Source organism: Nothobranchius furzeri, chromosome 3 (genome assembly GCF_043380555.1).
Source record: "Nothobranchius furzeri strain GRZ-AD chromosome 3, NfurGRZ-RIMD1, whole genome shotgun sequence".
Taxonomy (NCBI): Eukaryota; Metazoa; Chordata; class Actinopteri; order Cyprinodontiformes; family Nothobranchiidae; genus Nothobranchius; species Nothobranchius furzeri.
Window position 1 is genome coordinate 66892654 of NC_091743.1, and position 21853 is coordinate 66914506.

The window sequence follows — 21853 nt, forward strand, 5'->3', positions numbered from 1 at the left end:
ACAATTGTCCCCAGCTGCCCTAGGGATGTAGTGAAAACTCTGTTGAAGATGGGAGTTGAAGACCATTTTGACGGTCTTCTGCCAGGCATTAACAGCAGACCCTCACTAAAGATTACAATGGGTGAAAAATAATTTATTTTAATGAAAGTAAATAAGTCATCGCATTTGAGCTGCTGTGAATGCTTCAACTCATCACAGAATCAGAAACGATAAAGTTCAAAGGATTGACATCAACTAAATCAAATGACACCTTCAGGTCATTTCTTTTAAATAAATATTTAAACACAAAGCACACGCCTTTAATCCTTTGAAGAAACAAACCAAATGGCAGGTTTTTGGAACAAAAATCATTGCATACACTTTAAGCAACATGGTAAACAGAAATAAACTAATGTGTCCAAAATTTGAGGCAAAGTACTTCCCAAATACAGAATCTTCTGTGGGTTACCTGGCTTTGTCCTAACATCAAGAAGCTAAAGAACTGGTTACTTCCCTCCGAAGTCCATTCCGCTTTGACCCGCTTCGGTGTCCACAAGTGAAGAGGCAAAAGCAGACTGGACTATCTGAAAGCCGAAGGACTCGAGGAGAGACATGTTCTGTTGAGGGGAGAAGGGAGAGGTCAGGGAGGGGGCCACATCACTTAAGCTTGACCCTGACACCCCATGGGCCCTCTGTACTTTGTGAACTCTGTGCTGGTGCTTGTTGAGGTAGGACTTAGTACGAAAGGCCTGACCACAGATCCCGCAGATAAACTTCTTTTCAGGGTCTGACTTGGCTTTAGAGCCCTCTGGGGATCCCAGGGGCCCAGAAGAAGCGCCATTGCAGCCTAAAGAGGTCATCTGAAGCTCTGGTCCTTCAGATTTGTGTGGAGATTTAAGCTCATCTACGTTGGACAATTCCCTTAATGAAGTATCCGATTCCTCCGACTCCAGATGGGGACATTTCCCAGAATTTTCTTGCCCATCTGAGGTGAAAACAGGAAGAAAGAGGAGAAAGAGAGGTCAGAAAGAGGCACTAATTAAATGATTACCCAAATAAGCTGTAATCTGCAAAACCAAAAAGTATACATTTGCACTCATACCAGACAAGGACATAATAAATATGATAAATACATTATGGTGTAAGATTCTACTTTAAAAAGAAATGAATCATTTCAAACTGTAGCAAGCATCTATTAACCAAAAGATCATTTGTTGCAGTCCGTTTGCCCCGAGTCCACTGAGACTTCTACTGTGTGTCATCCAAACAGTAAGTCCCCATGGATCCTCGAGCAAGACCGCACTGACCTGAAACAGACCTGGAGTGACATGGAGAGGGCTGAATGATCAGGCTGGAAAAGAACCAAGTGTCAGCAACATGCAGGAAGTAGACAGATAAGCTGCTGGAAACCATACTGACAGAGCTGCCTTTGTTTCCCACCATCAGAAATACTGTGGGAACAAACACCCAATCAGGTGAATCCATGCTTAAATACTACACTCACTCAAGCACCTGGGTGGATTTTAATGGAACTCTCAAGAAGAACTTAATGTACAATCAGCAATTCACTGTTGTGAGTCAACCTGATTCAAGATGGCCACCACAGCTAATCTACCGGTACATCAACAAACACAAAGTTGATTAACGCGTAACAAATTTTACAGAGAGCTAAAATTGGATGTTGTAGTTGAGTCATGAACAACACATCTGAGTGAGAACTTGTGAGATTAGGCGTTACTAAAAAATTACCAAAACTCCATTTAAGATGATCTTGGTTAAAAACAAACAAGAAAGGTGGTCCGCAATATGCCTTCCTTTAAGAAATGGTGTTGTATCTACATTTTCCTGGTGAATGTGGTTTAAATTTAATTTGGTCAGTTCTTAGAAAAAACAAATCTATTCAAATAGAAATCTCAATTCTTTCCAGTTCCTCTCAGTCACTATTGGTTAAGGAAATTGGTGCTTCCACACTTCATTTACCATGATGGAGAAAACCCAAACTGTAGTGCTTTTGTGTGGCAAAATCACCACAACCAACCTTTTTGGATAAAAGGCAGAATATGTAATATGTTTACTTGCTTACCATCAAAGTCTGTGTATCCTTTCAAAAATGTGTCCTTTTTCATTAATATTTCTAACCAAAGTATATTCTAAATACACCTATTAGCTTAAAATTTTACATTTTTGTACACGTAAGCGGTGGTCAACGCCCCATAGCCATGCACCATCTTTAAATACCGCAGTTGTTTAGGGACATACAAGAGATTATGCTCCACATTTTGAATTTCAACTCTCACATTAAAGTTATCCTCACTCTAAACATTATGAAGGGAAGGTGCCAGTTCTCTCCGTGGCAGCCTTGCTGGTTTGTAAAAGTTATGCTACTTCCCCTTGGGTTCCTACCCTGCTCCAACTACATGTGATGGCTAGATTGAAAGCTGGAAGTTTTTTTTTTTTAACAACTTCAGCAGTGTGCGCACGGCCGCGGGGGAGAGGAAGATGAGTGACCAACGGCACTGGAGCGAGAAGACAATTGCTGCAAATGACTGATCAGACCCATTCTACATAAGCTGCTTTCATGAGACTTACTGTGCTGGCTAGGCACAGGATAATACTGCCACAGTGGACCTTATGAAAGTGCTGTGGTGGCAAGGCAATGTGGCAATTTTCCATGTTGCTAAACTTGGTGGTATAATTACTGCAACGCGAGACTTGTGAATGAGTATTACGCCTTGGCGCAACAGAGGGTAGTGTCATGATCACGTGTGAATTACCACTGAGCCTCGGCTGGCTACTATACGGAAAATCAAAGTAAACATGGGCACTAAATTTCACTTTTGTAAACAAAACTAGCGGAGATGGCAAACTGGAGAGATGCAGAGCACCAGACAGTACATGGGGACTGTTGAGGACAGCCACCTTTAGGAGTGGCTTGTCAAAAAAGTCTTAACACAGCTTCAGTCACGATAAGAAGCAAATTCTGTCCAAGCTATAAGGAAGTCTGCGGCAGCGCAGATAACCCACACCACCTTTATACAGTCCTCAGAGGGTTTCCCCCAGTGCTTTATAAGCCTGGCAAGCGACTAGTTCTTGATTGGCCTCCTACCAGGCCAAGCATCTACCCCCAACCCTCGCGGTCACAGATGCTAGTGTAATGATCCTCACAGATATGTGAGCACCGCCTCAATGATATATTGCTTTATGGTGCATGTGGGCTACTGTAGCTGCAATACCTACTCCGAACTGCATGGTGCAAAGGACTTGAATGTTTATTTGCATTGAGGTTTTAACCATCACAAAAATGCATTGTGTTAATAGCAACCATCACCTGATATATTAATTATGGAGTTTTTTTTCAAACTGACAAGACTTTCCAGTTTGGATGTTGGAAGCTTATTTGACCATTGAATCCCCCTTTGTTTACAGTAGTCTGAAGAAGCTTGTGGAGTCCCAAAACACCAAATGTCATCAGTAAAATCCTTGTTCCTTAATACATAGATTTTATTACTAAATGACTTAAAAACTAGTCTATTTTGACTACTCTAAAATCCATCATACTGAAGGAAAAACAAAATTTCTAAAAAGAAAAACATCTTGTTTCTATGAAAAGCCAGCAAACACGAAAAATGTTGTTTCGTTCCACCATCAGACAGCAGATAAAATTTGTTTCAGTACTACTTTTCTCACGAGAAATACACCTTATGCCCAACTTGTATTGATCGACCTGAAAGCAGCCTCAAACTGGTACAGATGCAAGGCAAACAGAGCACACAAGACAATCATGCATCACTGTACACAGCTGAACAGCTGCTGATGATGCAGCCAAGCAGAAACAGACTATTAAACAGCCACAGTCATGCTGAACAGGCGAACACACGGGCAGAAGTGACAAAAAGTATTAAAATGACATCACTTAAAAATGTCAAAGTAAATCCAAATGTCTGATTTGCTCTCAATCACAATATTGTGTAACTCATTTTTATGGGGAGCAAAGAGCCACACATTCGCTTTAAACTACTAAATAAACTACACGGAAATGGAGCAACTCTTATTTTGTAGAAACCTTCCTGCTCTCCTAACAGGACACTGAACCAGTCAAGATAGAATGTTTGTACATCTATTTAAGAGCTGGAGCATTGTTAGCCTATTGCTTCTTTGCAACCTCAATGCTTACCATTAATTAAAAACATGCAATTGACCAGTTTACAGATAACTTTACCAGATTGTCATGGTACACAACTTGTCTCCGATTCACTGGGCTGGGTATGAATTTAGAAAATGACCTGGTAGAATCACTGGATGATGGGACTGGTGGTTAACTAATGCTGATTGGTTGTACCTCAGTAAAGAATTACATCGGCAGATGTCTCCACCAACAGGCATTGGTATGATAGAATAGTTGCTGGTGAAGCATAATGAAAGGAAGAGAAAATGAGCTTCACTGACACTGCTTTAAAGACCAAGTTCACAACAATAATAATAATAATAATAATAATAATATTGACGTCTATGGCTTTGGGGACATTTTGGTGCTGGTCAGTAACATCACTCACTTCTGAAATGGTCGCGATATGCTGGCTGTCTTAGCAGATTCCTAAATGGGCCAAATATGTATGGAGACACAACGGCCGAAAGAACCGAGCCGGAGTATTTTCCTGCCCACCTCCCAGAAATGTCCTGGAACTTGTCTGGTGGAAACGCAGCTATTAACTGTCTCCTTATAACCCTTACTGTAAGGAAAGACGATATTTACACTAAAAGCTGAACCACTCAATGTTTCTAATTTTTCAGTGGGCAATAAAATCTAGTTCTTCTGAGAATATCCTCACAGACATGTGCAGCTCTTTGAAAATTAAATTGCATCAACAAATACTTAAAGACAAAGCAGTTATTAAAGCTGTGTTGCCTATATTGATGTGGCAGCAGAGCAAATGACAGCCAGAAGCATAAGCACTTGGGATGGGCCGAACGGCTGCTTGCCTTCCACTGAGCACTGGCGTCCCATGTGGTAAAGGGTGCCGTTGTGCATCTGCAGCTCCCCCCTTGGCTCAAGGAAGGTGTGCATTGATGCAGAGGGGGGTAGTGGTGAGCCGTGATGTGTCTTTATATGCACCTTAAGGTAGGATGCGGTGGAGAAACCTGAGGCCAGAAGAACAAAGAACAAGGCATTTGCTTGACACACTCAAAGCCTTGGCTGAGAGAGGCGTCCTGAAACAAACGTGCCATTTCATGTTCGACCAGTTCTTTAACTGTATGGACTGGACTTATATTAAAGAATGACTACAATTAGAACCAGTCAAAAACTAAGAGCAAGAACACAACGTTTAAGGATAAATGAGCCATAAAACTGGTGTGTATCGCAGCAAGACTGTCTTTGACAACCGACTACCTTGAACTCGATTTGGTTCAGCTTATGTTAAAAGCATCCCAGATTCACCCCAATCACACCTGCTAGGTTCAGACTGTTGAGCTGCTCACCTTCCTTCTTTCTCCACCTTGTTCAGCCTTTAAACAGTTTAACTATTAACAACTTTAAGGAAATTTTGCTCAACATGGACTCAACATAACATTTGTTCTGTTCCTTTAGTGAAAAATAAAAACAATTAGTCAGCTTCTGCCTCATGATTGTACTAGTAACATCAGATGTCTATTTCAGTGCTCCTCTCATATTTAGGCTCTACTGTTGGTCCATTCAATGGTTTTATTTCAGTTGAAAATAGTCAAGAATGATTATTCCTCAGTCAAATGTTAAATGGTTACTAGAACTGAGTTTATTTGTTCAGTTGATCAACATTCACCTACTTGACCTAGAACAGTTGTCATAGTTACTATAGCTGCACATCTAATGCATTAACATATGCAAGCATTAACATATGCAAGCATTAACATATGCAAGTCTTAATTATAAGAACTTTAAAAATGAACATACCTACTTCTGCCAACACAAAAAGACTTTCTATTAGGGATGCTCCGATCTGATCACGTGATCGGAAATCGGTCCGAGAGTGATTTTCTTTAAATCGGAAGGAAAAACTGGATTTGCCCTATCTCTACAGACGCAGCAGCTCTACAGGTGTTTTGTAGAAAAAAAGTTACTCTGCTGCTGACAGTTATGTGCATTGCCATCCCTGTTGCTGAAAACAGCCGCACACCGAGTAAACAATTAGCAATACGAGCGACAAAGCTACTTTTATTTATATTCTGAATGTTGACATGTTTCTGATTAATGTACTACCTAAACAAGTGATGTTTTATGGCAAAACAACTAAAGAAATTACATAAATACAGAAACGTATTAATGATTAAAATGACAACTCTAGTGTCTTCTTTTTTTCCTAATGCATTTCTAAACTATCGGATCAGGACTTGGTATCGGCAGACTCTTAAAATCAAAATGATTCAGAATCGGGAGCAAAAACGCCATCGGAACATCCCTACTTACTACAGTAATAGGAAGTTTGAGCTGCATCTAAACTTGAGGAAACAACCGACCTACATAAACATTTACCAATTGTTTTAAACAGATTTTTTTTATAGATTATTCAAGATGAGTGGTCTTGCGTGATTCTAAATATAAAACAATTTTGTCCAAAGAAATTTTATAAAAGCAGCAAATTCATATTTTCTTATAATCCCCAGCTGGGCTCGAACAAAAGGGAACAAGAAGTTTGAACTTTTTCCTCATGCAACAAGAAAAAGTACCAAGTTTCTGCAAAACAATGTATTTTTCCTTAAGGTTAATATCAAGATTCCAATCATTTTAGCAATGTCAAACCACAGATGCATCAGAAAATGTACATTTTACAACTATTTACAAGTTCAGCACGGTAAATACCCACACGATGTAGAAGTGATTTCCAAATTTCAGAAATGTTCAGGTAAGGATTACCTTTATTGCAAATGCCACAGTAATTGTGAGTTCCTTCGCTGTGTTTCTTGAGGTGGTCCGTCATGTAGGCAGCCCGCAAGAACTTGCCACAAACTTTGCAGGGAATTTTATCCTCATGGCATGCAAGGTGTGATCGAAGGCGGTCTCGTGTAGCAAAGGAGGCATTGCAAATCTGAAATAAAGAAAGCCATGTTTTAACACTTAATCACTGCTAAAAACGCTGTTTATTTTTCTACAATGAAAGACTGCATTTTAAAAGTTACCTGGCACTTGTGGGGTCTTTCTGTTGTATGCACTTGTTTAATGTGTCCGTTGAGGTGGTCAGGCCTTTAAGATGATGGGAAAAAGGGGCAAAACCAGTTTGAGATCCTGACTGAACAGCAGCACATGTTGGTCCAACTGTGGCTTAATCTGATCCATAAACCCTCATACTTAAGTAATTAAACTTGAATCATGGTGGACTAGGCTTAATTCCAACAAAATTATGTCAGGTCACTTTGTTAAATATTTTTCAGCATTTTAGCTTTTGATTGATTTGTGAGCAAAAACACCAAAAATGATTTCCAAAAGGCAAAAAGGCAAAATGAGGAAATGAAAAAAATTTAATTTCTCAAACGTAGACTCTTCAGAAGATTTGTGAAATTTTGCTCATGTGAAAAATGTTTTATTTGTTCTACACGAATGTAAAATGAACAAAAATGAGCTGCGATAGAATAACATATAACATATTTGGTCTATTAAAAGACAATCGGCTCTTTCATCATAAAATAAAAATGACATATCAAATTTCTTAGATATGCATAAAAGTGCTAATAAAAGAAAATGATCATAAAACTAGCATTACATGATCATTTGGATAGAATTGACAATTTGTTTGAACACCCACACCAGTAGGGGGCGGAAGTGAGTTAAAAACGCTGTCTGACAAAACTAATTAAATCTAATGTAATGTTTGTAGACACATTTAACTCTTTAATTAAACTTTGTTTTACTGTCAGTGAAACTTCTGTCAAACTCGTACATTACACGTTAACATAAAACCCAAACACAACAGCTGCTGAATGGTCCACTCACCTTGAGAAACCTTTACCACAGCTTTGACACACATATGGTTTGCCGACTGAGCCGTCGTGGGACCGAACGTGGTATGACATCCGGTCCTTACGTTTGAACCGTAGCCCACACACGGGGCACGCATACGGCTTCTCCCCTGAATGGGAGAGCTTGTGTCGGTTCAGGTGGTACACGTCTCGGAAAACTTTCCCGCAAATGTCACAACCCACATGTCGCCTGGTCCGCTCCCGTTTGCGGTTATCGACCGACATCCCTCCAGGTAATTGCACCCCGTTTTCCAACAGACCAGTATGCGACAGTAAGGACAAACCACCTGGTCCCGACAGGCTGTCCCCGAGGCCGTTTAAGCCTCCGGTGGAGGCTCCGTGCTGCGCTTCGTGATTCTTCAAACGCGACGCCTCCGTGAACGCTTTGCTGCAGGCCCCGCAGGGAAACAACAACCCGTTATCCTTCTGGGCGCTGTGATTAAGGTGGACAGGCTCCAAGTTTCCATCGGCTTTCTTTGGTCTCCCTCTCCCCCTTTTCGATCCAGGGGATCCGGAGTCGTGATGAAACGTGTTCCCCGTTAGTTCCATAGATGTGGAGACAGAAAGTCCATCGACGGGCTCCAGTATCGGTACCGACGATTCGCCGCTGTCCAACAACACGGCGGTCGTGCCCTCACCTACGTCCACATGCATCTGTGTGCTGTTAGCAAAGCTTTGTCCGTTTAATAATAAACCCGTTCCGTTGATTACATCCTGCTGAGCCACCTGGAAAGCCAGCTCCGTGACTCCCGCTGGCTGAAAGAGGCTGGCGTCTCCTCCCCGGGCGGTCGGGACCAGGATTTGAACGTTTGACTGCTTGATTACCTCCTGGCATATTTCAATAACTGACCGCATCAGCAGAAACTTGGCAGCTGTCATCAGCTCTGGAAAACACTCCAGTCGAACCACAATCCTGGAGGTGTATGCAAAGTCCAAGATGTCTTTAAAAACTTTGGGGCTGATTGTGTGCATCTCGAGCTCCTTGTTCTCTCCGTCGCCCTCAGCCTGGCGGCCGAATACCGACTCAAAGTACTCGCTGCACGCCGCTAGCACCGCTTTGTGAGCGGGGAAGCTCTCCTCGCCGACGCGTAAGATCACGTCGCAGAACCTGCCTCCATCTTTCCTCTGAATGTTGAGGTTGTGTAGCATCTCCGCACTGTGCTTGCTCACCTGGTAGGTGTACGAAGAAGTCCAAGACGGCTCCGCTACCTTCTCCATACCAAATTCATCAAATAACAAATGGTTGTTAGCGGCAAGGTCGGAGAAATGGCAGATTGTGCGTAGCTAAAGAAAAACAAACAAACTAGCTGCCCCTCCCGTCGTTTTAGCATCTACTGTTAAACGTTAGCAGCAGCAGGGGGAAAATGGCAGCCCCCCAGCTTCCTGTGAACTTTAACCCTGCTTTCTTGACGGGTGGGGGGTCGTTCTTGTTTTGAGGACGCTCCTGTTGACAGTACACGCATTGTTTGTTTTAGTAATATCCTGTACTGACGGCTGTCACTAGCGAGGGTATCTCGACTCCAGCAGGGGATTTAATGGTATAATGGCTCAACATTACCCACGCAGATGTCTCTTCCTGCCTCTGTGTAAAGCCCCTCCCCCCCGCCCGCTTTTCTCTTCACGCGCACTCAAATTTAATCTAATCTGATCAAAACGCACGAGAAACAAGTCACTTCCGGTGAAATCTGAAAAATCTACATATTAAAATCACCTGGAAAATAATGTCCAAGAGTGTTTAACTTCACCCTAGCCCACTTCAACATTTAATTAATTATAGGGCCTAAACACAGCATCTTATTAATGCAGATTTACCGTACAAGCCATGCTTTATTAGATTTAAAACTAAAATTCTCGTTTAGTTATTTTGAAGTGGGGTTTTGAGGAAAGGTTATGAAATCTAAACATCCAAACTTTTGTTTGGATCTTTGACATCCTCAGGCATGAGAAACAGTTGGGTTTTAAATAATTCCACTCAGAAATTTCACATTAGGAGCTATGAAAGTTAAATTTTTGCGCCATGTCACATTTCGTCATCTCAGCAGTAATGTGCAATTCCAGCAAGATGTGCAACAAGTCAGCTCAAAGCCATTTTTTTGCAACAAATTTTAAAATCATGTACTGGGAGATTATTTATAGAGATGTAAGCTTATAAAATACAAATATACATTTAAGATATCTGCAATATGTTGTAAATGACCCAATTTTAACTAGGAAGTTGCTCCTTAAAACTCAAGTCTACAGGTTTAAAATTTTCTGTTATTTTGATTGGTTAAGTCAAACTCTAGGATTGTATACAAATCTAAGCCTTTGACTATAAAAAAGGCACGATTGGGTCAACTGTATGACAATTTTTAGTCTATTAGGTCCAGTCAACCAGCCAGCCAAGAGTAAACAACAAAACATTTTATTCAAGGTTTTTATTTATCAATTCCATTTGTGCTTTTTATAACTTCATAGCACAGACTGAACCCCAACCACCCTCAGATGATACTGTGAACAATGTGACCCCTCCCTAATGACACAGAATTGGAGAGGATATAGTCGGGGAACAAAACAAACAAAAAAAAAAAAGGCACAACCAGTTTACTGCATCCTCCAGTTGTGTCTCGCTATGCTGAACCTGTTGGGAGAAGGGCCACTAAATCAAAGGAAGGTGGAGTGTGCACTGAACTAACCTACCCTACACATCTGATTTACAGTGGTGCTTTCTTCTTGTTGGGGCAGGAGGCAGTTAAGGTAGACACCACAAAGGAATGCTATCTGCACCTGGTGACTGTCTCCGAGTACAACAGCTTCATATTCCCAAGAAAAGACAAAAAAAAGAAAAACACTATATACACAGAATAAGACTCGTTACTATAATCTGTACAATTAAGCCTTTACAATATTTACTGTCTAATACAAAAAAAATAAATCCCCACTCGGCTGGCAAAATAAATCTCCACCTGCCTTCTGAAAACAAAGCATGGCATAGTTAGAATGTCCCATGGTGCAGCACTGTCTTTCAAAATAAAGTTCACATTTTATGGTAACCAGAAGGTGGAGCTAGGCAGAGGGACAAAAATATTCTTACTTTCCAGCAAAGCATTTATCTTCTTATGGCCGAAACTCCAATTCATCTACACTGATTACTTTAGCTGGCATAGAGGGCAGCGGCTGTTCAAGTACTTCTGACCCAAACCACTTAGCGAGGCCTGGAGGGGGACTTCCTCTGTGTCGCTGAGAGCCATTTGTCCGGTGAGGGCCTTGGGTCTGTAACTGAGAGCCTGGTGCGCTGGGATGTACTGAAAACAACAATTAAAAAAGGATTAAATAAGATATTCTGTAGTAACCTTTGAGGATCATATACTGCTGCTACCACATGGTAACACAACTTACCTGGTCTCTGCTGTAAAACCGCTAGTGGCATTGGATTATTGGCTCTGGGAGGTAGAAGTGGATGTCCTGTCGCACCTAATGGGTACAGGGGTTGTCCTAGCAGTGCAGGAGTCAATCCTTGAAGTTGTGCAAGGTCAACATGAGGTGGAAATATACCTTTTGATACAATTACACAACCCAAACATAAAAGGTTACAAGTCAAAATTATTTAATGGCATGATAAAAACAAAAGTAATGTCCAGACATCACAAGACACCAACCTGCTTGCATTAGTGCAGGTCCAATCTGCTGGGGCTGGATTCCCTGGGCCAACATTCGCTGAACTACATTAGGGGGGAGCTGGGGGGCTGGGCGCACCATGGGAACAAGTGGCACTGGGAAGACGGAATGAGGGAAAGATGATGGTCCTGGCTGCACCATAGTGGGCATGTGGGTTGCTGCAGAGCTGGGCCTGAGGCGTTCCTGGTCCTTGCTTAGCAAGGTTTGAGAGCTGGACTTTGCTCCTCCTGACTGTGTAACATTTCCTTCCATTGAGTCCATAAATATATTTGGAGAGCTGCTGCCTGTAAGTACAGAATACAAAAATGGTGTTTATGCATTCGGTCATCAATATCAAACAGATATGTACAACCGTACCATCACGTGAGTTTACTGTTGCCTCCTCTTTAGTCTCAGAGCGACCTGGTGGCTCATCTTTGCTTTTCTCTTTCGTTGCGTACATCTTCCGAATCACAGATGTGGGAGTGAATGATGGAGACAACTGCAATTGGGTGGGTCAGAATCATGTGGAGAAGGAAAAACTGGCTTTACAGAATAACTCCAGAAAAAAAACAAAAAAAAAAACGTTTTCTCTCACCATGCTGGTGACGGCATTTCCTGGAGAGTTTCTTCCAGCAGGCTGAGGTCCAGGGGAACGATTAACACGCTGTGGCCTATTAAAACACACACACGTCACATCTAACGTGGGTCGCATATATCAAATACACCATAAGCATAAAATACATATTTGCAATGTTTATGCCAAGTTCATCTTAGACATGGAAAAAAAAAAAAACACTGCAGACAATTAGACTGAAGTCAACATCCTTTAGAAACAAATTTTAATCCCAAAAGGCATTGATCACATTTAACAGTTCCTTGCTACAGGCTGCGTTCATAAACCAATACTTGCCTGTTTCTAAAAGACCGGTCCTGTGGGTGCTTGTTGTAGCTGGACTGAAACGAAGGGTGGACATTGACAGCGAGGTCATGCTGGAGTGCCAGGGCTTCCAGGTCAGCGTGATTCACAGGTAGAGAGAGAACCCTCATCTGGATAACATTAGATAAAGCTACTTTTCACAAAACAACAAAAAACCCACAAGTGCTTCATACAAAGTCAATCTAAGCAGTACGGCAAAAACCCTTAAAAGGTGTTGAAAACTTGTTTAAATCAATACATTTCCAGTGGAAAGAATGAGAATGATAGTCTCCTACACCTATTTTCACATTCAGCCTGCATGAAAAACTCAGATTATAATCCAAAATACGATTAAAAAAAATAAACAAAAAAATAAAATAAAAAGGGTTTTCAGTGAACTACGCCTTTAATAACTGAAAATCTGTACAAAACAGCGATTTTCTTCAAACATCTTCTGTATGTTCATTCTGTGTAATTTATCAGCTTCGATTGCTCGGTTCTTTTAGAACACAGAAGGTAAAGAACAACTGTTTTAAAAGAACTAAGCAGTGCAGTGATTTTCCATTCACACAAAGTAAATAATCTTTATGGGAATAAAGCACTTAAATCCAAGTATGTCAACATCTAAATAAAACTATAGCATGATGAGGATTTATTCATTTTTTTTTCTTTCCTTTCATTAAAAATAAAATAAATCACAATTTTCCTTGTGAAGCACCTTGTGATTTTATCTTGAGACGTTAAATAAAAAAATGTTTTCTTTCTTTATCCTAAATGAAAATTATTCTACATGAAAACACAGATTTCTGCCAGCAGTTCCTTGAACACAAAGTGAAGTTACCTGTTGCTGTGCAGGACTGATTGACCTGTGTACATCAGTTAACTGTTCCGGCAGCATCGACTGAGGACCAACAACATATCCTTGAGGTAAGATCAGAAGAACAATTTATCCAACACACCAACACTCTTCGCATGTTACGTTCATGACACATCAATGGTCTTAGAAATCTGTAGAACCTTAATTCCAGTTTTACCCTTTAAAGATTCATGTATTCTGCAGTAAATTTCTGCTGTTCCATTACCTGCAGAAGGTGGCAACCGATTAAAGTAGTCAGGTGAAGGTGCCCTCTGTGGGAAAAGAGGGGGTGAAGGGCCCTTGTGTAGGAGGCTGTGTAGGGTAGCACCAGACCCTGCAGCTTCAGAGTTGCCCAACAGACCACCCAGACATGGTGGGGAGCTACTGCGAACTCCCAGCAGTTCCTGAAATAGATTTGTAGTCACCCTTCATATTTTACAAAGCCATCACAAAACAAGTGTTCCTCGTGATTATCGCAAAAAAGATGTACCAGCTTAAATTAGAGAAACTTCACTCAACTGGTTACATTGTTCTGGTACTGATGTTAACACATTTCTACATATTGACTTTAGGAATTAAGGTTAAAAATCAGGTCAACAGGTGTTTCCATTTCAGGTGGCCTACAATCCCATTTTTTTCCCCTATATTTTGGAACTGAAAGTATAAAAATGCATCTCCACCTTAAACTGGAGGCAGCCAACGGTGCCACAGATTAACGAGCATCTGTTGCTCAACAGTTTCTCCTCTGTTCAGACGCCAACACCATTAGCATGCAGCAGTTAGCGTTTTGGAACAGGGTGAATTCATATCGACATACTCACCTGGAAGATGTTTTTCTGTTGCTGCTGAGCAGGTACATGAGCATCAGACAGTGCCACCACACTTTGATCTGAAGGTTGCTGAATTGTGCAGAAGAAGAAAAAACTGAAGTGCAATGCAACTTTAATTTGTTTATAAATAAATAAAAACAAACACCATGTCCCCAATTTCCACCTTAGCAAGCCTTGTTAGTGTGTGGAAGGGTAAACTTATCGGATCTAAAATCTATTTTTTTTTAAATTAGATCAACTTGGCTTACACGTTCCAAACACAGCAGGCTTTTAGAGATACACGTGTAGGTGAAACATCCCTCATGCAAGCTGACCATTCTGTAAATCCTGTTTTATAAAATTCCCAATAATGCTTCATTAGTGACCATGACATGGTTATTTTCTTTTCTGAATTGATCCAATTTATCTACACAGACTTGCACAAAGGACAATTTCCAAAATATTTAAAAGTACACACATCCCAGAGCCCACAGGACAGGTATGCAAATTTATGCCCACCATATTTCAGTTTATTCAAATTGTCACCATCAGAGTCGATTGCAGCATGCAAAGCAGCAAAGCTTAACCAGCATACAGCTGGGACAACACACACGCTTAATAGGAGGGATACTTACATTGTTGGTATTGAGTTTGGGGTGGGTTGGTAGAGTTCCACTTGCCTTCATGCTGCTGACTAGTTTATTAAAGGCTGACATGTCTGTATCACGCGAGCGTGGCCGACAGGTGGGGCCACCAGTTAAAACCTCCTCTAAATGCTCAGCCATAAAGGGAGTGCCGTTCCCTCTCTGGGGAGGGGCCACCTTCTGGACAGGTGGTTCTGAGCCCAGCTTCATTCCCTTCATCCCCCCCTCCACTTCCTCCAGTGAAAGCACCACATCTGAGTGAGACAAGAGATATGTACAGGCTAGAAATGGGGAATTATCACATTTCAAGAAGACCACCTCCAAGAAAACCTTCGTGTAAAATGTATATTAGGACGAATTACACACTTTTCATTTTTAAATGAAAATATTACAAAGTTGGTTAAACCCAACCACACAAGATGCTACCAACTCCACATACTTTATTACTCCAATCTGAATTCCTGGATCCATGCACCCAGGTCTGGTAAGTTTAAAATAATAAATGTAATACGATAGCCTGGTTTCAGCTCTTTCTAAAGTGTGTGAGAAATATTGATGGAAAAAAAAAGAAAGTGAGCACAAAATAGGCACATAATATTTTAATAGTGGAAGAAGGTGCATGATTTCCAACAGCTGCTACTCACTGCTTTCGCGTAGTCGTGCTTTGTTGACCGAGATGGTTGACATAAGGGGCTTCAGGTCTACTTTGGCCTTGTGCAGCAGGTCCAGAATGTCCACTTTCTCCTTGCAGTCTGATGATGGAATAGGTGTGAAATATAAGGCAGAGCCTTGGTTGGAAGCTGTGCAACATGGCTCAGGCCCTTCAGAGAAGCACAACAGTTCAAGATTTCAGACAGTTTAAGCCCCTTTCCGTTTAGCAAGAATTGGGACTTCAAATTCTGTCAATTCAATGAAGGAGCAGCGCAATTTGTCTTTGAGTTAACGTAAGCTCTTTCCATATTCAAAGCATAAATATAATGCAGGGCATCTTATTCAATGTTTTGTGTCCAGTCTTACAATAAGTCTGTGCCCTAGATTAAATATGTGAAGAAGTCAGGCTGGAGAAATCAAATCACTTGCCTCCAAGTCTCTCCAGCTCCTCATGAGGAGTGGACCTCAGACTGCTGGATCGGCTTCCCGATGGGCTCAAGTTTCTGTTGAAAAACTGACTGAAGCGGCTAGATGACGAAGGGCCCTCTCCCAGAACATCTTCTATCATCTGGAAGACAGAAACAAAACCCTGTGAGACAAACTGGGATACAAAAATCAATAAAGTGCAAGAACAAGAGTTGGCACTTACGTTTGGAGAGTTTTCCACCAATTTAGCACAAAATGTGCCAGAAGATTCTAAGTGGTCACTGAATGCACAGCAGTCTGACATTGTACTGATTCAACACCACAAACCAGCTTTAGCTTCAAGTCTGGTTTAGTTGACTCTTCAGAGAGTACCAGGGTCTAAAGCGGGTATGATGGGCATAAATTTGGATGTCTGATCCCCGTTGGACCCCCATGCCATAGTCCAGAGCAGAAAACTGATCCAAGTGCACCATTTTAGTGACAGTACTACTCACCACTAAAAATCAATGAGATCAAGCCAGTGCAGCAGTAATCTTGTTCTGACATTATGTGTGTGCACTTATCAAAATGGCTAGTTTATGTGTAAAGTATACTAGTGACATGGGTAGACCAGATCAGAATAAAACTTAAAATTTTCTAAAATGTTTTCTCAAACTACAAAAATTCCTGCAAGTCTGGCTTGGGACCTTATGATAGCACATAACAGGAAAAAGATATAATGGAAGGTGGTAGAAGTATGTCATGACACCCATTTTGTGACATCACCTTAAACTGTGCACCCCAGTACTTACAGAAGCTAGCCCTGGCATGGTTTTCTCCAGGTTGAAGAACTCATTGAAGTCAAACTCTCCAGCTGATTGCTCTGGTAGAACATCAGGATGAGGGACCTCCTGATCAGCTGTGGACTGTAAACCAACATCCTGCTCCTCAGCTAGTCCACCATTACATTCAATCGCTACATTGAAATAAATAAAAAGATCAAATTTAAAAGGACTTTAAGGAAAAGCTTAAATACCAAACAGAACATAACCCGAATATAAACAGAAAAAAGCTTCAACGTGCCTTCTTTAACAGAGTCCACTCTCTTTCTTGACCGCTTGGACCTGCGTTTATCTTCCTCCAGAATTTTGTCATCAAATCCGATGAGCTCTATGGTCTCCGACTGGCTGGTGGGACCTGCTGAGAACCACTCCGGCTCCTCCTCTGCATACGAGTCATTTCTTCTCCTTTCACTAAACACACGCTTGTCACTAAAATCTCTCTGCAAGGGACAAACACAGCACCACTTCAACAAAAATGCAAAGCAAATTCTTAAAAACATTAACACATAAAAACAATATTACAGAAGCTGTAATGAATTTAAATCTTTTCATCCCACTACAGAGAATGCTGTTCTGATGAACTAGTAAATAAAACCCACCCGGAATCTTTTATCCTTAAAGTCTCTCTCCCGTTCTCGCTCCTTTTCTGCACGGGCTTCTCTCTCAAAGGCACGGGAAGCAATAATTCGTCCACTGCCAATTCTGCGAGTTCCTCCGAGACGAAGAGACTCATTTTCCTTGTTTTCCAGTGGGCTGGGGGGTCGACGGGAGTGGGTAGCAGGTGGTGCAGGTGCTGCATTGCCTTGACATCCACCTCCAAAACTACGTCTCTGTGGGCTGAGTACGACATCTAAGTCGTCCTCCTTTAACCGCTCACGAGGATCTAAAAAAAGTTTTTAAATTTTAAAACAAGAAACTCAAGTTCACAGTTTAAGTACAAATACTACCATTTACTTTTTATTTTTCCAGAGAAACCATGTTTCAGTCTACAGCGCAACAACTTCCAACTGTCGGGACTTGTCTTTCACACTAAAGGAAACTTTTTAAACCCAAATTCTCAGTCATCTGAAATGAAGAGGAAAACATTTACCTGGGACTCTTCTCTTTAAAGGAACCCGTTCATCGCCGTAGTCCTTCTTAAATCCTTCTACTGGAGAGCTTCGCTCTGAGATGGGGTACAAGGATGCATGCCATTTCTCTGGGTCCCAGACACCATCACTAAATAAAACAAACATTAAAAATGAGAAATATTGTGGGAATGTATTAGTTTGAAAACTAAAGGCATACCAAGAATAGAAAATTCAAGACCCTTCATGCATGCAACACTTTTAAGTGTTGATAATTAGAAATACTACAAAGACTTTATCTGATTATATGCTGTGAATCATTTGGTTCTGTCCATTTTTTTTGGCTCAATTGCCACTAATCTGTTTTAGGACACAAGGCTAATGTTAAAGTGAAGAAAAAAAAAAGCACCACAATGTTACTATACGTTTGCATTAGTCATCAAAACATACAGACCACAGAACAAAGCCGCCACACACGGCAAGATTGAACATTTTTTATTCAAAATGAAGTAAGGGAGCACCAGTCGCCTGTTGATTTCTTAATTTTAATGCAAAACAGCTGCTGGGCTGCAAATAATTACACATCTAAATTCTTTTTGGTAAAATCAATAATGTTTTTGAAAAATTTCAAATTTAGTGTGGCTGCGATGAAATAAGACTGGGAACTAGAGCAATACGCTAGAAAGAAACATGCAATTGCAGTTTTATTCATGAATATTGTGATATTAGAAATCCCTATTTTCCTCTATACGTTCCATAAAAGTTCAAATTTTAACTGTTTCAACTTTCATCGTCTAAACCAGGTGTGTGCATGGCCATCAGATCAACATGCAAACTACAATTTATCATGTCTTAGGCCGTATTGCAAACAATGGTGTGTTTAGGATGTTCATATATTTTTTTCTTAAGTCCAGTGACCCTGCTACACAGAATACATAAAGCTAGATCTCAATTGCAGTAAAACACGGGAAATTCAGCAGCAGTATCGCATCCATGTACCTCAGGTACCTTGAATGCCACATTAAAATGCAATCTCTTAATTTCAAGTACCAATACAAACCACGAACTGAATATTTTACTTGTCTTTCTTGGAATTGATCATCAGAACCCCAAAACATTACCAAAAAATTTAAAAAAAAAAAAGGCCCCACTTCTCACAAAATGTAAAAAAAAAAAAAAAAAACTACCATGACAGGATACTTGCAATCACCTAAAGACCAGGTCAGCGAGTCCCTCTTGTAATAAGAAAAAATACAAAAGCCTGATAATTTGTTATGTCCTACTTGTGCAGTATTGCTATTTAGCTTGAATACACACATGCTTGAACACACACATGCACACACCAGCAGTTGGACAACATTTTTGTAGTTTATCTCAGATAGGGTTTGCATGACTTAATTTTTTTTTAAAGTCGACAGTCAAGTAATGAAAATCGAGTCGACTTCGACTAGTTGTTGATGTCATACACCCGAAGCGTGGGGGGGGGGGGGGGTCGGTAGATTCGCTGGAGTTTTTGACAATTAAAATTGCGCCCACATTTTCTAAGTTAACACATCTCTTTTAACAATGGTAGTTTCTGCATCCTACTTCAGTCCTCTCCCCCCTCCCCCTGCGCAGCAGCCGCAAACTCACTGATGCGCCTGCAGCCTTTCCTGCTGCTCTTAACATTAAAATAATTATTTCATTTTCTGTTCCTCACTTCTGATTACCTTCAATGGTGTCTGTTTGTTGCAACCACCAGGTACAAAAACAAACTTGTTTTTATTTGACTATTTTTCTGTCCTGTCTGTTTATTATCTTCCTGCATCTCCTCTCAATCCTAAAGAAAAACTGCTACCTGGGTTCATATATATTCACCTTATGAGTTACCTTTGAACTGCAGTTCTAAAAGATCTACCGACCACAAAAACAGCGGAGTGCCACTGCTCGCCGGCTGACTACAACAGGACCGTTTTTGCTGCGGGGTTCGTGCCGGAGCGGAGATACTGGAATCTTGGGGGTGCGTCACCGGAGAACAAAACAGGTGAAGAGCCTCGCTCCGCAGCAGCGAAACGCATCAGGCACAAATAACAGACAGAAAACATGAAAGGAAATGAGCCGACATGAACGATCGCGTGTTTAATTTGTTTTTGAGGTGGTGACACCTGATTTGGCGGTGCTCAGGATGCAGATGTCTGGAGCGCGTCAACGATCAGAGCTTTGCATGCGCAAACTGGTTAAGATTAGGATGGGGGTGAGGGGAAGGTAAAATTGCACAAGGGAAAAGGTCACAGTTTGGTTAAATGTCTGTTTTACCGCCAGTGTCAGTACCGACACTCTGGCACAGCGCGTTGCCTCCGCCTCCCGACGCAGGGGCTCATCACCTGCTGGAGGACTGCATCTTGTCAGTCATTATCACGTGACAGCGACTAGTCGATGACAGGCATAAAAAGTCACTACAGAGCAGTGAAGTCGACTAGTTCATACAACCCCTAATCTCAGATGCAACTTTCAGTAGAATGTTTAAGAACTGTAACAGTTACAACACATTTGATCCATAAAGAACCGTTTAATGAAATGGTTTTTGAATATTCTTTAAAAAAACAAACAAAATGGACTTTTTTACTCCTCATTTAACAAAAAGGCAACTGAAGTGTAAAACTCAAAACCTGCTTAATTTAAACGAGCACAAACCAACAGGGTTCACAATCTTTTCTTAAACAGATCTATTCTACCTAGTATCTGAAGGTAATGAAAAACTTTCTAAATCAGCTTATCTGACAAGGCTGCTTCCACTGCAGAATGTTTCTGTACTTTCTGTTCACTTATTGAGATAATCTGCAGACAATTCTATGATATAACTGGATTTCATTCCCTTTTAAACCTTGTTAAGAATTTGATACAAAACTTAAAAATAAAAAAAATACCTGTCATATTTCTCAGAGAGGCATTCAGGTCTTTCATTGGACACTGGTAGTTCCTTTATTTCCAGAAGCTCTTCCTGTGAACAGAAATAGTTACATTAATTTAAGGGATTGTGGCCAAACAAAGAAACAATTATTTTTTTTAACTAATCACCTTTGTGTATCTGAATGCTGGTTTCCTTTGCTGATTCACAGCAGCATCACCATTCTGTTCTTCATTTGCATCCTTCTCCATGACTGAATACAGACAATCAAACTATGTTGTCCAATAATAATCTTGTCCTGTTGGAACAAAGTTAGCTACTTTTAATTTCAGAAATCCTTATAAAGCAACGCAGTTGTGTGGCTACTCTCTAGTGTCAGTAATTTAACGATTTCGTCTTAAAATTTAGGAACAAGGCGTATTTCTCATAAACATGCCCAAAACGCTATTTAAAAAGTGCAAGCATAAAACTGACTTAAGAGTCCAACACACAACTTTCAAATTATCGGAATTAAAGTTAGCAAAACTTTTAAATGTCAGGTTCAAGCCCATGCCGTTTGCCAATCAGACTTAATTAATCACAATCAGAAATAGCTGGGACTAGACACGGCGTGTCAATTAAAGTAAATTACAAAGCGCTGGCGATGTTTGACCAGGTTTGTGTAGCACGTAGATGCTAAAAGGCAGCTTATAAATCCTCAGCTTGAGTAAAACGTTTCTTTGAACAACACATTCTCGAGAAAATATCTTAATCGAAAGAAATTTAAGCTAACATAATTAGCACAAAACTAAAAAACAGCAACAAACGAACTCTGTTACCACAAACTTAAGTTGCACGTAAAAACAGTACCAGCCATTAAAAAAAGCTTAAAGGACACACTAACAACTTACTGTGAAAATGAGTTAAACGCTGTCTGCTTCCTTCCCAGCTGCAGTTAACGTTAGTTAGCCAGCTAGCCTGTTAGCACCTTTCGCTAGCTACCTAACCAGCTGGGGAATGGGGATAAAACCCACCCAGCGGTTACCAAATCCTAAACCGGTTGAGTTTTGTACTGGTTTTAGTAAACACACTATTGTAAGGTAAACTGAAAAAATAGATCAGGTTCAAATAACATATTAAGTTACGTGGAGCCTGTATATTCTTAAAATAATGTATGGTCTTTCTCTGTT

The 21853-nt window shown here is 40.7% G+C and overlaps 2 protein-coding genes across 5 annotated transcripts; both read right to left on the reverse strand.

The window, feature by feature from the left end:
• Positions 1–265: 265 nt before the first annotated feature.
• patz1 (POZ/BTB and AT hook containing zinc finger 1) lies at positions 266–9328 on the reverse strand. Of its 3 annotated transcripts, XM_054730764.2 has the most exons (6): positions 7943–9328; positions 7132–7195; positions 6869–7040; positions 4960–5118; positions 678–964; positions 266–596 (listed from the first exon to the last, which is right to left on the reverse strand). In XM_054730764.2, exons 1-6 carry the CDS (start codon positions 9184–9186, stop codon positions 486–488), a joined length of 2037 nt encoding a protein of 678 aa, XP_054586739.2. In that variant the 5' UTR covers positions 9187–9328; the 3' UTR covers positions 266–485. The 3 variants fall into 3 exon arrangements, with proteins under 3 accessions (XP_054586739.2, XP_015814332.3, XP_015814333.3); XM_015958846.3 differs by having other exon boundaries at positions 266–964; XM_015958847.3 differs by lacking the exon at positions 4960–5118 and having other exon boundaries at positions 266–964.
• Positions 9329–10896: 1568 nt separating this feature from the next.
• eif4enif1 (eukaryotic translation initiation factor 4E nuclear import factor 1) lies at positions 10897–21766 on the reverse strand. Of its 2 annotated transcripts, none has more exons than XM_015958845.3 (19): positions 21575–21766; positions 20855–20982; positions 20704–20777; positions 17821–17948; positions 17330–17613; positions 16972–17170; positions 16701–16864; positions 15913–16051; positions 15477–15584; positions 14824–15086; positions 14201–14278; positions 13606–13783; positions 13365–13444; positions 12518–12654; positions 12203–12278; positions 11983–12106; positions 11607–11909; positions 11347–11502; positions 10897–11252 (listed from the first exon to the last, which is right to left on the reverse strand). In XM_015958845.3, exons 2-19 carry the CDS (start codon positions 20933–20935, stop codon positions 11065–11067), a joined length of 2760 nt encoding a protein of 919 aa, XP_015814331.3. In that variant the 5' UTR covers positions 20936–20982; positions 21575–21766; the 3' UTR covers positions 10897–11064. The 2 variants fall into 2 exon arrangements, with proteins under 2 accessions (XP_015814331.3, XP_015814330.3); XM_015958844.3 differs by having other exon boundaries at positions 15477–15653.
• Between the last annotated feature and the right edge of the window lie 87 nt (positions 21767–21853).

Bases quoted from the DNA above. Each gene is read 5' to 3' on its own strand.
- eif4enif1 (XM_015958844.3), bottom strand. From the start codon at position 20,935: ATGGAGAAGGATGCAAATGAAGAACAGAATGGTGATGCTGCTGTGAAT. The intron at 13,445-13,605 runs GTAATGGAACAG...TCTTACCTCAAG, and splicing joins TCGGTTGCCACCTTCTGCAG to GATATGTTGTTGGTCCTCAG. The intron at 12,107-12,202 runs GTGAGAGAAAAC...ACCCAATTGCAG, and splicing joins GAAATGCCGTCACCAGCATG to TTGTCTCCATCATTCACTCC.
- patz1 (XM_015958846.3), bottom strand. From the start codon at position 9,186: ATGGAGAAGGTAGCGGAGCCGTCTTGGACTTCTTCGTACACCTACCAG. The intron at 7,041-7,131 runs GTAACTTTTAAA...TCTTTATTTCAG, and splicing joins AAAGACCCCACAAGTGCCAG to ATTTGCAATGCCTCCTTTGC. The intron at 965-4,959 runs GCAAGCAGCCGT...TTTTCACCTCAG, and splicing joins ACGCCAGTGCTCAGTGGAAG to ATGGGCAAGAAAATTCTGGG.